The sequence below is a fragment of the Rissa tridactyla genome, chromosome 2 (genome assembly GCF_028500815.1).
Source record: "Rissa tridactyla isolate bRisTri1 chromosome 2, bRisTri1.patW.cur.20221130, whole genome shotgun sequence".
Taxonomy (NCBI): Eukaryota; Metazoa; Chordata; class Aves; order Charadriiformes; family Laridae; genus Rissa; species Rissa tridactyla.
This window is the reverse complement of record NC_071467.1, coordinates 17,901,298-17,917,312: the sequence shown is the minus strand read 5'-3', so window position 1 is coordinate 17,917,312 and position 16,015 is coordinate 17,901,298. Positions and strand designations below refer to the sequence as shown.

The 16,015-nt window shown below is 35.7% G+C and overlaps 1 protein-coding gene across 3 annotated transcripts in view; it reads right to left on the bottom strand.

The window, feature by feature from the left end:
* CSMD3 (CUB and Sushi multiple domains 3) overlaps positions 1-16,015 on the bottom strand; it is a 688,054-nt gene that overhangs the window by 557,628 nt on the left and 114,411 nt on the right. For all 3 annotated transcript variants that reach the window (XM_054193012.1, XM_054193014.1, XM_054193015.1), the window contains exon 3: positions 12,775-12,887. In XM_054193012.1, the coding sequence (XP_054048987.1) occupies positions 12,775-12,887 (113 nt within the window). The remainder of the gene's footprint in view (positions 1-12,774; positions 12,888-16,015) is intronic.

Below are 16,015 nucleotides of genomic sequence, written 5' to 3'. Positions count from 1 at the left end.
CAGACCTTGAAATAAAGTCTTTGATTTGCTTCAAAACTCTAATGGTATTGCCCTTTAACAAACCTACAGTTTGAACATCTGGATGTGGCAGCAAAGAATACCAAACAAATGGACTGAATTGTTGCTGCAGAATAAAACCCAAGTGATTTTGAGTAGATGTCCAGTCTGTTGCATCTAATTAATTGCTTTAGATTGCTCCTAAATATAACATTTCTCCTGCGTTGAATATCCTTGTTTCTGAGAAAAAGAAGGAATGAAACCTATTCGTTCTGTATCATTTAATTTGGGAGTAAAATCAATTGACAACAAGCCTAAGAATAAAAGGATGAGAGAATAATAGAGAGGCAACACAATGATATGTTTTCATCCATACCAATTCCCAGATCTGGCTCCCTGTGTAGCCTTGTGAGTGCTACAGTGATCAAACAGAAAGGGAGAAAGGAACGTGAGGCTGGGGACCAGACTAAGTCCATAGCACCTCAAAAGCAATAATGATATTTAATACTAAAATGCAAGTAATATTCTCTCCACTACTTTTTCAATTCCTTTGCCTGCCCTCTACTTCTGGCTTAATCTTACCAATTTGGTGGTTACCCCTCTGAAAACTTGTCAAATACTGTGCTTATTTGTCTTGGTCCATTGGTCAAAATTGAAATGTGTTGCCCACCAAAACCAATGTGAGAAACTCCTGTGCTATATGAGTCTGTACCATTTTGCAGTTATAACCAAATCTCTTTTATCAATGCTTAGCTGCTGTCTCCTTTTCTATTATCACCTTCGAAGAATTTCTTCTTTGATTTCTTTTGTCCACTTAGCTCCTTGGTTTTGAGCAACTTTTCCTGGGTTTATTAAATATTATTTTACAGTGTAATTTAAAAGGTATTCTTTGAATAGGAAATAAATAAATAAATTTAATTGATAAAGAAGGCTTTAGAAAAAGACCCTTTCAAGTGAATGCAGAGCCTTGGAAAAGGTTGAGGTATAAGGACTCTGTATTTTATTACACCTCAACAATATGTGAAGTTGGAATGTATTTTAGATGTGACAGTAGCAGAATTTTGGATGGAAGCAGAAAACTTTTCCATATGAAGATGCTTAATGCCCAGAATAACACATTCTTCTTGCTTGCAATAAGAGCTCTTGTGACAAGTACAGGATTGAGCAACACTACACTGCAACTAAGGATGACATAGCATGCTGTTATTTTGCAATACTACTTGCCTATAAACATCTTATTCTTGTTATTTGTCTACTTACTAATAACTAGTTTACTAGAGAGACCGTGATGAAAGGAATAAGCATAAGGCACAGGCTTTCATTTCTACATCACCAATTCAGACCTGGACAAAAATGCTCACGTTGAGAAGCCATAGTTTAGTAGCATTTTCTTAGCCTGTGGTTTCACGTAATTTCCCAGATGATGCACATCTTCATCACAAAATCAGCTCTAAGGTTGTCACTAAGTGCGTCAGTGTTGATTATCTTTTGAGAGAGACTGGGATCTGAATGCTACAAGTGACAATGATATCTGGTCCTAAAAGAACTAAGAACACTTGTTCCTTAGAGGCACACTGACAGAACAGTAGGGGAAAAACAACATAAATAGTAAATTTGTTTAAAAAGAAAAAATCCTTGTGATCCTAATGCTTTAATTTCTTCTTTAATCATACAATAAATAGGTAAGGAAGTCTCCTAGTCTTCTATTTTTTATATGGAAGCAGTAGGATTGCTTTCTGATATCAGGTCTGTTCACTTTCTCTATACTCACTTCAGATACTGTTTTATAGCAGGGAAACTACAGAATGTAAGATGAAAACCAAAAGCAAAGAAAGTATAAGAATTCTGCACCAAAACTTGAGCTGATATTTTAATGAACCTTTTTAATGATTCCATTGTCATTATTTTCATAAAATTCTTTATAAAAATGTCCTAAATGTAATGAACTGATGTTTTTAAACTATGTAAACTTCTAGGGTTTTAGATAAAAAAATTATCCAGAATTCATTATGATTTTTCCTTAGGATAAGCCTCCTTGTTTAAAAGAAATAAGTTAGCTTTGGATTTTTAAAGCATTTCTAATGTAGAGCTGCATTTAAAAAAAAGAAGTTTTAAAATTGTGTCAATATTTTGGGACAACTTTTTCCAATTACATCTATAGTGTGGATCTTAGATAAGAAGCTTAGTTAATTAATTCTTAGCTGTAACATGCAACTTATGGTCCATGGGATTTTAGTGGCCTGCTGCCAACCATCTAACAAAGGAATGGCTTTTTTTTTTTCTTTACGTTGTTCAGGCAGGTATTCATCAACAGAATAGCAGAATTACCAAAGAATGGCTACTCCAGACAGAAGACTACTATTTACCTGTAGATACAATTGCTTCCAATTATTTTAACTATTTTTTTTCCAAATTTTACAGCATTTGAGTAACCATCTAGTTCATAGTATTATTATCCACCCATTCTCAAAGCTGTCTAAATTTACACCGAGGTTTGCCTGAATGACCTCATTGGCTAATGAGCAATTGTCTGCTAAGAGTTGATCAAAAACGCAAATATCTTCCAAAATAAGCTTCTAAGAAATTTTATTTGATTTTAAAAGGCGGAAAATTCCATTGCTGAGTAAGCAATTACTCCTCTCTTCCTGTTAAAATAAAATTGTCATTATAATCACGGCTAAATTGTTATAATGGTATTGTTCTGGATAATGTCAGTGACTGAAATAATGGAATGCACAATTCACAAACCTAAAAAAAAGGTAACCTATTCCCAAACATTTTAAGTGTCACATAGTTAGTATTGAGCTTAGTGGGAGATACTGAATGCTCAACAGTATGAATATTTTATTATGGAACTAAGTGTCCAAACACGAACTATAAATTTAACTCACATGTGAAAAACTAGCCGACTTTGAAAGTCTGGTAAGATGACAAAATGAGCCTGTTCTAAGGTTACAGTTCTCTATTATTGAGATGCATGTTCTCATCATGTTTAAACGTCTTCACCTGTAGTTTCCTATTGACTTTTGAAGTGGTTTTAAGATTGCATGCTGAGCATACTTAACCTGTTCTTGCATATCGGTGTACTTTGGTATTATTGATACAGAAGTTCTATCAAAGCTAATCAAAGCCAAAAATTTATCAAATACCAAAGGCAGGTTGAAAGATTCAGCCATATAGAGGTGTAATTGTCGCCTATCAGTGCTCCATTTTTATGACCTTTATGGATATTACAAAGTCTGCTATTGTGTAAGAACATGCTTATAAACATGGAGCTGCATTTAATTTGATACTTTAATGAGCAGTGTGTTAGTTCCTACAGAATACTCTTTCAGCTATATTGGATTAGAGTTATCACTACTTGTCTAGACAGGGATCAAAATGTGAATCTTAAATTAGATTGCCTTATGATTTGCTTTTGTCAGTGTATTGTACTTATCTTAATAATACGACTGTCCAGTAGCTGAAGAATGTAAGTTCACAAAGAAAACCTTAGAAACTCTGGGGAAATTTCTTTCAAGACTTGCACTGTATATTAATTTTTTTTTCACGAAACATGACATTGAAAATATCAGAAAAAAACTAAACTAAGGCTGACATATAATTAAGATCTCAAATTAATCACTGTCTTAGTTAAACTTCAATATGAGGCATGTATCAAAATGATAAATTACAGTACCATAGGTTGACAAATATGGCTTATTTAACAACATTATTCCTAAAGAAATAAATTAAACAGAACATTGAAATAGTAAGTGGATTTTTTCCAGACTAAGGGAGGGACATTTTTTCTTCCAATAATTAAATATTTCTTAAGGCAGATGAAATGATGTGTTACTCATTGGTTTTTTAACTTTCAAATAATTACTTTTTTGCAGATGTTAAAACAAATGAATATATTTCCATTTATTTTGCCTGGAACAAAATTATGCATGGTTCTGTGGCTCTCTAATCAATCAACTTAATTATTTATTTATTAAGATTTATCAAAGAAAATCTAGCATCCAACAGACAACAACTAAATTCCAACTCGTAGTTGTGGTAGAATAAAACACTAGGTCTATAATCAAGCACATGTGCATGAGCTTTATTCCTACAAATGATATGTCATTTTGCAAACGAAAGAACAAAGAAGAGAAGTCTATATTGATGAATTTATCACACATATTCTCTTCAAAATAGGATGGCAAATTCTTGCCAGCAGGAACAATGTTTAACTGTACTTTTGCATTCTGTCAATAAAGTGACACTGCCATCCGTACTGAGCCTTTGAGAGGTACTAATGATTAGACACTCTGTCTTGCATGGCACCGTCCCCTGCCTGCAAGCTAGACCCATAGTCTTGGACAGTGTACTTCTTGCCAGGAGCCTAGACCCATAATTTCACAGAGCAATTGCTGTGTGTTCAGCTTCACAACTGCTACTTCATGCAATTCACCCACGTGAGTGGTAATAACATGGCCAAGGGAAACATTAAGCAGATCAAAGGTTGGTATGGGATTCTGAGGGGAAGAGTGATGGGGATATGATCCAAGATGGTGTTGGCATCCCTCTCGATCCTTCTGGTTAAGAGAAAAGCTCTGGCTATGAGCAAGTACATCCAGCAGACCAATGCCTAGCTGCACAGTTGTCTTCAAGGGTTTGAACTCCTAATCATGGTACTTCATCTGAAGATGAAGTAGGACTGCTGGAAAGAAACAAAACCACCTGATCAAGGTAAAGGAAAACCTAATTGGAAGTGAACTTGCTTACCTCAAAAGGAGGGCCTTTAAAAATACTCTTGTCAGGGGACAGGGACCTAACTACATAGTAGAAGAGAAGAAAATTGAGACCAGGATTAAAAGGAAGCCTGGGAAGTAAGTGGTAAAATTGGGACGGTAGACTGTAAGACATCACATTTGGATTAATTCAGGGAATTTTTAGGCAGAATCTCCTGGGAAGCAATTATGAGGAGGATGGGCAGCCAGAGAGATGGATGATTTTTTTAAAAGACAATCAATTGTTTTAAGGGGAAGTGAACTTTGGTAAATGACTCCTGAAGCTAACAAGGGAACTTCTTAATGAACTAAAATGCAAACAAGTACAGACCAAAAAAAAAAAATGGAAAAAAGGACAGACAACAAGAAAAGAGCATAAAAGTGTTGCTTCAGTACTTAGCAACAAAATAGAGGCATTAACACTAGTGAGGGGTGTAATGGTTTATAAAAAGGGATTCTACAAGTATGTTAGTAGCAAAAAGAAGGACGGGGGAAAGGCAGATACACTAGTGAGTTGAGAGGACAGCAATGAATATGGAAAAGGTCAAAGAACTTGATGTTTTCTGTGCATCATTCTTCACAAGAAGAAACCTCTTCATGCATCGGTACAGTTGAGAAGGAGAGAGGTAGTCAGTTCTGGGTGTGCAGTAAGTAAGGAATAAGTTGAATATAGTCACATTCATAGATTCACCCAAGGGTACTGAAAGAGCTGTCCTGACTGAAAAAGCTGCTGTCTGTAATCCATGAAAAATTATGGCAATAAGCAGTAGTCCCTCATGACTAGACAGACCAGTGATACACCTGTCTAATGAAAACAAAAGGGACCACCACAGGCATTATAAACTACAAACCTTTCCTTCAGTGCCTGGAAGTAGCCTGAAGAGCACACTTTTGGAATCCATTTTCCAGCTTCTGAAGGATGCATGTAATTGGGAATAGTCAGCACAGACTTACTAAGGGCACATTACACTTGATGAACCCAAAAGACATTTAAGGATGTGAAGGGATAAGGGGCCACTGCCTCCAGCAGTTCTGGAGCCTGCAAGTTTCTCTTGCCCTGCCATAGGAGCCCAGTCCGGGGCACCTTGGACCTGGGGATGTCTGACTCTGGCCAATGGACCTCCTTAAAGCTTTCCCATTTGCAGTTTTAACCAGCTGCACAGCTGAGCATGTATCCCAGAGAAACACACAGACACACACAAGACACTGACGTCATTGGCTACAGACTGCCGCAGAGAAGGTGCTGCCTTCTACTACAGGACTCATAAAACACAAGCACTAGCAGCCATATCTCCTCTTTGGCTGGCAGACACAGGAGGTCACTAGTGCAGGCACGCACATGAGACTATCTGGGTTCACAAGCACACATACGTTTGTGGATCCCCCAAGTACCAGCATGACCCCCCTGTCTGCCCAGCACCCCTGCCCAGCACACCTAGATCCCAGGCCTTCTAACCTGCCCCGTGGGCCCCCTACTTGCTGGCTTGTCCAGGTTGATGCTCACTAGCAAACACACAGCCCTCACACGTTTGTCCAGCATGGGCTCTCCACACACCTCATATCTCATCCCAGACCAGGACCTCCTACCCGCTAACAAGTCCAGTTAGAAGTATGCTAGTGAATGATACATTCACACCTGGTTTGAAGAAGATACGGGAAAGTTGCCCACCACATGTCCTCAGCACTAGGCACATGACCTGCTTCATATGCCTGCTCTGAACCCCTCATTGCTTCACTCAGGCCAGTTCCTCCCAGTAGCTGTTTTTTGGGACAGACACCATTCCTACCCCAGTGAATAGCAGCCAAGATGACCACCCACTCTAGTAGCAGGCACTGAGACCCCACCCATCCTGTAGCTGATACCACAGACCAGGGCCGCCCACACTCCCAGCCTGACTCCAGTAGCTGGCACTCAGCCTTTGAAGCCCTCTCACACACACACAGAGAGACAAAGGATAGAGAGTGAGGTTGCACCAAAAGTTAAAAAAGTATTTAATGAGAAGATAGGACACGTTGTGGTGATCAGGTGCAGGGCTCGGCCAGACGAGCGTACTAAGCACGTCTGTTTTTCACACAGATGCCACAACACTCTAAAAATGATGAAAATGCAGAAGACTATCACAAAATAATTCGTGATTCAGAACAAAATACTTTATGTTGAGACTTTAAAAGCCCATATTAAAGGGAAAGAATACTCTGAAGTGTGTGATTTTATTGCAATACTTAAGAACCCAGCATAACAACTAACAGATGCTAATACTAAGGGCTCTGTAAATTAGCAGATAAAAGCAGAACAAGAGCCATTGACTGGAAGTTTAAAAATCTGAGTTAAAAAGTCTGACTTCTGAGTGAGGCGGACTGATCAGTGGAATCAAAGAAAGTGATAGTTTTCTTAATTCTCAATGTCTTCAAGAGCTGAATTTGTTTCCAGAAATTTACTCTCTCTGGATTCCTATACAGGAATAGTGGGAACAATACAACATATAGGTAACATATTTGAAATTAATAAGCACCAAGGCAATCTGGTATTGATTTCATAAAGAGTGATTCCCATCTATACTACAGCATTACAAGTACTTCTGGCATTAGGATTAGCACGGTAGTCCTGAGGCAATGATGTACTGTGACACACAGGCTACACTGGATCAACTGTAAAAAAAAAGTATTGTCCCAGCCAATACTTATTTTATTTAGTGACAATGTTAAGTATTAACTGACAGAGTGAATTTTGGAAATGTAACATGATTTTAAAAAACATTGGCTTGGAAAATGCCATGTGGCTATACATCTCTGTATAGTACATGGGAAAGAATGAACAGGCATTGTTGGGATGTTTTCCATCCACAATTACTATTCCAAGACCAGAAGGATATGCTAGATAACTTGATGTGACTTCCTAGACAGTGTGACAGATACGCCTACATTTAGCAAAAAGAAACTCCAGCATGTTTTTCTTTTCTTGTTATCCAACAGGTTGAATGGAAGTAAAAAGTTAGAATTTAGATTGCCTTCTTATGTTTAGTATGTTCCCTTGTTAGATGTTTCACCTTCAAAACAGGAGTTTCCATGATGAGTATATCTGTTTAGGTAATTTAAGCATTCTCTATTTTGATTATTATTTTCTTTTCTTTGTGGACTTTTCTTTCAAAAACACTAGGCAAACTCGATTTAATTCCATTTTTATTAAGAGCTTACTGAAGCAATCTTATAATGGAGAGCAGCCATACCCAAAATAGCTATGACAAAATCTGAATAACAAAAACAAGCCTGTAGTATTTGTCAGGTAGCAGGCCTGGTGACAACTTTACAGCTTAAAGTCTGTGGCTTTTACAGCTCCAACCTGGCAAACACTTTTTGGGTGGACCTTTTATAGAGACCGCTCCAACGCTAATCAGCAATTCATTAGTACTCCTTTAAATTTTTGTATGAAATCAGTAGTGATATTATTAGCTTAGTACTTCATGAACCTTACCTAAATCCAAGATTTAGATTATCTGTAGCCATATTTCTGAATTCTAATAGGCAGCAAAGCTAAAAACAGATTATCCTATTTGTTCACATTCTCTAGCTCTATACCAACTGCCAAAATTATTTTTAGCATCCGCATCCTGGCACATCTAAGTCCTACTAGTATTTCTGATCTACATGCTTCAATAATCCTGTACATCAGCTACCAATTTTTCTTAATATTGCTGAAAGAAATGCATGATAGGTCCCTAGAAGTCACTAGATGGAAATCCTATTTCGTTAATAAACACCATCTGCTCCCTTCTTTCCTGCCCCCCCCCCCATTATCCAGAAAGATGAGATCAGTCTTGAAATTTCTAACATTGCTCTCAAACCCATCTCAAAAGCATTTCAGCAGAATGCTGAATTCCTATAGCACCACTCCAGTACAAACATGAAGGCTATTTCATTATTTATACAGTGTCTATAATTCAGTTTTATAATTCAGCTTTAAAAAGATATGTAGCAGTACAAAACAGATAAAATTATATTTCATAACACTATTATAAGTAATTGTGATTCATCTCCAAGACATTGAGTTTTCCCTGTAAGAATATTCTATGTATTAAGTTCTTTTTTTCTTCCCCATGATCAAGAGGTTAGCACAAAAATGTCTATCCTATTTGCCTTGGATAAAGATTGCCATAAATTCTAGCAGTAAATTTGTTAATGAAGTCAATGATTTTAACAATGTCAGCTACCTGTTTAATAGTTGTAAAATAACCGAGTAAGAGCAAAAGGAAGCACTGTTCAAAGCAGGACTAGTTTCACTGAAGCCCCTTGCTGTATGGGCCAAGCTGCTATGTTGCTTTCTTTCTGAGCAGCTGTATTTCCCCTCCCGTGCCCTCACTGAATAAAGCTGCTTATGTATCTCAGGACAACAGGAAATGGAAAAGTGTGTTAAATTCTTCTATTCGGAAACCAAAATAATTTTATCAGAAATAAAATTAAAAGGACACAGCTACACTGTGACTTGGCCTAAATGATCAAATAAAGGATAGTTATAGCATTTCTCCTCTGTACATTAATACCTATACATTTTACACAGACCCTGAAAGCTACTAAAAAAAGAAAAAAGATGCCAGAGATCTCTCCAGAAAAAAACAGACACGGAATCAGCAGACTTATAACTCCTCCATTTCTCACTCCAGCCAGCAAAGCTGTGTTGCTGGACAGTGATGAAATGATAAATTGCTGCTGGTAATTATTGTAGCTCAAGTTTTTTTCTTAAAATCCTTCTTTAATTTTCAATGCATCTCACCATTTTCTGTTGTCACTGTAAGGGAAGTCTTTTTCTTTGGAGTAATCTGTTTCGGTTTTCTCTCATTAAATCCTTTTTCTGCAGGGGTATTGTGCTATATAGAGAGGTGTATTTCTCAGATGTGTTCTCTCCCAAATAATAGAAAATTTGAACATAAAGACATAAGTGTGCAATGGTACTAAAGCTAACCAAAATATGCCAGTTGACATACAGGAATAAAGAAGATGAGAAGGTGAGAAAGAAGGAGAGAAGCATGGAGGGACAGAGGATACAGACTGAGGCTTATGATATTGATGGTGGGAGGCCAGAGTGGGTATTTCTGTCATCTATTGTACGCTACGTTTGACTGGCTGCAGTCGCAGGGGCTTACCTATGATGGCCCAGCATAGTGGTTCTATCGATGATATAATTTTATATCTTTTCATACACACTTGTATTCTCAGGAGAGCGGAAAATTAATTTGTTCCTCTATGTTATGATCAAGAAAGTCCACAGCAGCTTCATATTTCTTACAGATTCTGTCAGGTACTCTGGACTTTCTTGTCAACTTTCAGCTCAACTGCAAATACGTCAAGGAGGATGGGAGGTCAGAGAAAGAGATGTTGGTGGGCCGTGTTTATTTATAGGGGTTTTTTTGTTGTTGTTGTTTAGGTTTGGTTTTTTTAAAGATAGTGAACAGTAATGCATCCCATATAACCATCTGTCTATGTCTTCTATTTCCAAACATTTCGAAGAAAAGTATTTTAAATGATCACTGATTATGAAAGGTATGTTCCTTCTTTTTCAAATCACACCTGGATCTAATCCCTTCAGATATATGTCTCTACTGCTCATCCTGCCCTCTCATGTTATCTCTGTCTATCATTCTGCTTTATTGCAATGACAGGTTGCTAATCATGTCTGTCTTAGGTTTCAAATTACAAATCCATAATGAAGCACTTAAGTATGTGGTCTGATATTTAGGGGTACTAAGTATGCAGATGTTTCATCAGGAAGCTAAAAAGGAGTTACTGGGCAATCAAAATTTTTGAAAATTGGTTACTAGGTAGAACCAGACCTGAAAACGTTGATTGCAGGTTAATACACATTCACAAAGAGTACAAGAACAGAAATGGAGATTGCCCTGATGTGATTATCATTTAAATACATCTATTCTCTCATGTCAAGGAATGATGCACGAAATGAATGTAATGTAATGAGTTTTCATTTCTTTGCTATCTGGTTATAAAGAGAAGTAGCTTCAGAGGAAGTCAGAAAAACAGGAACTGAAAGAAAAATTCTCTCACTGAATGAAGCTGCCTTGATGCAGCTCTTAAAAAAGTAGATCTGGCTGTGTGAAGGGAGATTCCACTGAACTAAAACTCTGGGGTATAGCCTAACTTCTTTTGATATTCCCGATTTCACAAAATAAAGCTTCAGATTCAGAAAAAACATGAGTATCAAATTCAAGGTAACAAGTTTATAGTTTACGTTTTGTTCTAAAATGCTGATTTCTGTTGTTGAAGGTAAAATTTCCCCACATCTGTTAGTGATCTAAATCTTAATTTAAATCTAAAGCTTGAGTTCTATTAATGAGCATGTTATTTTAGCCTAGAAGGGAACTATGTGAGGAACCCATCCTATGTGCAAACTGAACTCTATTGGTGATCTTCCATTTTAGGTTTAATCATTCTCTATCATAATTGAAATGCATAGTATACTATCTGTTAACATTAGTATTGCAAAACCTTTTATCAAAAAATAGTGAATTTGAATTTCCCAATTTATGGCACCATATCAATGATAAAAAATGCTACATATTTTCCATATCAATGATAAAAAATGCTACATATTTTCCTAACATGCATGTTAGAAATCCATAGGAACTGCATAGTACATTTCTATAAAACATTTTTGTTATAACACTGCTGCTGAAAAAAGTTGCTGAACACTTGAAAAATTAATAGATTACAGAGCAGTTATAATCTAGCCAAAAACAATTGCTACACATAGCTTGAATTAACAGACTACAAAGTAGCTATAGTGCATCCACATAGCTGGAATTTCTGTTTTGTAAATTACCTCTTGCTCATGTGCAAGCCAGAAAAAAACCGGTGTGTACTCGCCTCATTTATTTCCTATTTGGTACTCGAGGTACCAAAAAGGTCTGAAAATTCTTTTACATTTTTCATTTCATGTCTTGACATAAGTACATAGAGGAGGGAATTTCTATATGAAGTAGCATTCTAATGCATCATACCTGAAGGTAAACAATGTCAATGGCTGAAGACTTCTTACTACAGCATGATTCTGGGCTGTATTTCTATGGCAACCCTTCACTGCATTACCAGGTTTAGGATATTGTCCTGGCAATCAAAGTGTTACTCAGCTAGTTGCTTTCTTAGAGACTAGTTTCTGTTGCAGATGGGACTGAGCAGGGTAAGACAATGGCCTCAGAGCTTCTCCAGGCAGTTTATTCTAGCTCCTGGCTTGCTGACAGAAACACTTAATGGAAGCAGAAAGATCAAGTGTCTTTAGATCAATTTAAAAAAAAAAAAAAAGCAAAGGAAAAGAAAAGGGGAAGGGAAACTGTATTCTATGAACACATATTAGAGTTGATAGTCCCACTAAGTGCCAAGGAATTAATTCAAATAATGGATGGATGTTATATTCCAACTCTTCAAACATGACTAAAGTGAGCTTTGTCATAAACAAGATACTTCCTGGAACATACATACAACAGTGAACTTCTGGACTTCAGGTATACTTATGCCAGCTCATTTACTTCAGTGGCTGTGTGAAAACTGTAGACAATTGTGAAAACTGCAATAGGGAAGCAGCTTTATGTCAGTTCAGAGAACTGAGTCAGCTTTTCTTCTGTGCAAAACTGTGAGAATAAATCTGTCCATAAAACCTGCAGATATAAATTCAACTATCTAGTGAAATTCAAGAGTAACTAGTAACGGCAGGAATTTCAATAAGCATACCTTAGAAGGACCAGAAAGATTATGATTATGTTTTTCAGAATTTGAAGAACTTGGCATTATTAAAGGTCATAAAATATTTGTGTCTGGTTTGGACTATAGACTGTAGAGTTTTAAATATTTTGGTTTCAGATGTGTGTCTATGCATCAGAATCACTGCATGAAAAGCAAACGTAATTAGATAAGGTTATAAGCATGTATTTGTATACATTTTTGTGGTACATTTAATTTTATTATGTATAAACATCAGAGGAAAAAAATCCAGAATCTTTTGTTAAGAATGTCTTACCTTCATAGTAAACTTTAAACCCGTGAGCACTAACTGCAAAGTCACTTGTCAAACGCAGTGAAAATACAGATTTTGTACTTGTCACAGGTGGAGGAAGATGAAATCCTGTTAACCTAAGAAACAAAAAAGCACAACGTATGGTTAGTTGGCTGAAAATGAAAACTGTGTGTGACAGGTTGCTGTTCCAAAGAGTATTTCATCATGGAAAAAACAACTGACTTAAAAGTACATAGTTTATATTACTTGAGAATATATTACTTTATATTATGTACCAATGAAAATTATTTTTATACAATAGTTTAAGGAATCAATATAAAATTTTAGTGGCTTTCATGGACACTTCACCAGATAATGTACATCAGTTTGAGGAAACTGTACTTAGTAGAGATGATAGTAAGATATAGAAACTGGACTTTAAAAATGATCCAGAATGTCAGTAGATTAAAAAAAACCAAACCACTAAACACCAGCCAATTTACACTATTTAGGGTTAAGTTCAAACATCTATTGCATTATGTATTTTACACAGACTTCTGTTAAAATTTTTAGTGGATGAATTTTCTTCAGCAATATGATGATACAAAGGGGACCATGATTCACTTTAATGAGGGAATTTAAGATTATTTAAGATATGTAGTTTATCCTCAGAGAAGATATTTCTGCTTTCAACTCAAACAGGAAATCCAAAGAGTGCTGTTGTGAAATAATACATCCATAAAGAAAGCTCTCTTGCAAGGAATTGCAGGGTTTCTAGGGCTTTTCTTTGTTTGTTTGGTTGGTTTTATTAAAACTAATATGTTTGAGACACAGATGAAAGAACAATTTTTGTGTGCTCATAGCGCTGCTGAAATGCTCTACTGATACTCAGCTCTACACATTCTTTTCATTTGATATACATATGTAACACTTTCTCTATTCTAGGAGAATAACCCCGTCAGGGTTCATACCAGACCAACAAAACCCATAGTATTTACCTGTCAAAAATATGTAAAGAACAAGTTGAATAATTTAGCTGTGTATACCCACCAGTGAAATCTAGACATACATTTGGAGCCCTGCTAGCCATGTGTGGAAAATTGTGTGGCAGATTAGCAAGATTTATTTTATTAATGATTAACAATAAATTTTTTCCATGTGTTTGTAGTTGAGCCCTGTTTTTACTTATTACTTTCAATTTAGAATTATAGAAAAATTTAGGTCAGGATCTGTGGAGGTCAGATAGTCCAAACTCCTGCTCAAAGTAGGCTTAACATGAGATTTAGTCCAGATTGCTCAAGATTTACCTTTTCTCTTTCTGTTCTTAGAATAAATTCGCCTTTTCCTTTTTTTATATACATACATTCATGATCATGTTTTGATTTTCTCCTATATGTGAAATATGAAATTTAGTGTACACGTGCACAATCAACATCCAAAGCTCTTCACCACTTTGTTAGAAATCCACTGTAAAGCAGCTATGTATTAAATAGGATTTACAAGAGATGTTAGATTTTGCAATATATCTCTATAGGATTCCAGAACACCCAATTCTAAGGTTGGTCTTGTGAACTCTTAAAAAAAAAGATGTAAACTCTGATATTTTTTACCGATGAAAAGGTATATATTTTTAATTTTGCTTGATAGAAGTACTGCAAGAACCAATGGTGTTTAATGTTGCTTTAATACATTTTCTGCTGCTTGTACTGAAATTCAGTCTGAGCCTTGTTCTGATATGAACTGATAAATTATGTCCTGCCATTATCAGTAATTCTAGTCTCACCAGAAGGAAGAACAGAGTCATGAGAAGCCCAGAATTTGAAATGATTTCCTGAAAAATTATTGTAATTTCAATATTAGCATTTATTTCAATGTTTTATTCATTTTTAATATTAAGATAACTTTAGATGAGTTGTATATAGTATACTAGCAATTTAGCATGAGACTTATTTGCTGTGGAGATCATAAAATGTTGTGTATTGTTCTCTGTTGACTATCTACTTGGTGTTCTTCATGGATACTCTAAATTAATGGGTGTTATATTGTTTTCTCTTAAGCAATCTTTGGCAAAAAAAAAACCCAACACAATAGCCTATCTCTTTTTTTTCAGAGGAAAAAAGAGAAGACATTGAAATAGCCACTGTATGCTATTGTTTACAATCATGACAGGTATGAAAGCCAAATGATAAGATAATATTACTCACAACATAATGACCAGAAAATTGAAAAACATGAACAGATGTAGCAATGACACTTAAAGAGGTGCCTATACAGATATCTGTATATATGCAGCAAGTCATCAGTGTGTGTATCCAGAACCCTATCCTTTTTGTCATTGGCCTCTTCATGAATAACATAATTAAAACAAGACTAGATTAAAGAATTTAAATTAATATGCAAAGATGGAGAATTATTGACAGAATATTTAGGAATTAGGAAATGCATTTTTTATTTGATTATGAGAATATATTTTTGTTCTAACAATAAAACAAATCAATAAAATGCTTATGGGCATATGCATAATTCTTTGACAAGTCAATATCAATGCAATTTTCCCATTAGCTTATTCATAAACCAATACATACGTCAATTCATCGGTAAATTTCACCACTTGAAAATAAGCTGACCTAACGTAAAAGCTAGCCAATAATTTGAATAAAACTTTAATTTGCAGCACACAGAAGGTTTAGCTGGTAATTATGTAGCTACTCAATGATTTGCGGGAATTATGGGTATAAACACAAATCCAGCAGAAAAGAAATACACATTTATCCCAAATTATTTAATTTTATGAATGGTACATATGCGCAATTTAGATGGGTAGGGGATTTTTAAAATGAACACATGTTACAACATGGCAAGTATTACAGCTCCTCATGCAAAAGAAATCATTATTAGAGCCATTTGATACCACTTAGCTTTCAAGGGTGTGCCTTTTGGCACCATCATTGTGCTGCATTTACTAAGAAAGTTTCAACTTGTTTCTTTAGTTTTGTTGCTACACTTAAATTTATATGAAAAAAATTTGAAGGTTTTATTTGTGGTTTAGTGGATGGAAAATTAATTAAAATTTTTAAGAAGTAAAAATACAACAACATGAGAAGGTTACTTGGTTAAATACTACAAATTTTCAAAAGCGAATGTAATGTTATTTGCTCAGAGAACTGAAGTAACCCAATACTTGAGTATTATTCATTGGGTCCTACAGTACCTTGACCTCAGAGCTTAAGTCTCATTTGTATGTAAAACTCTACAAAAAGTCAAA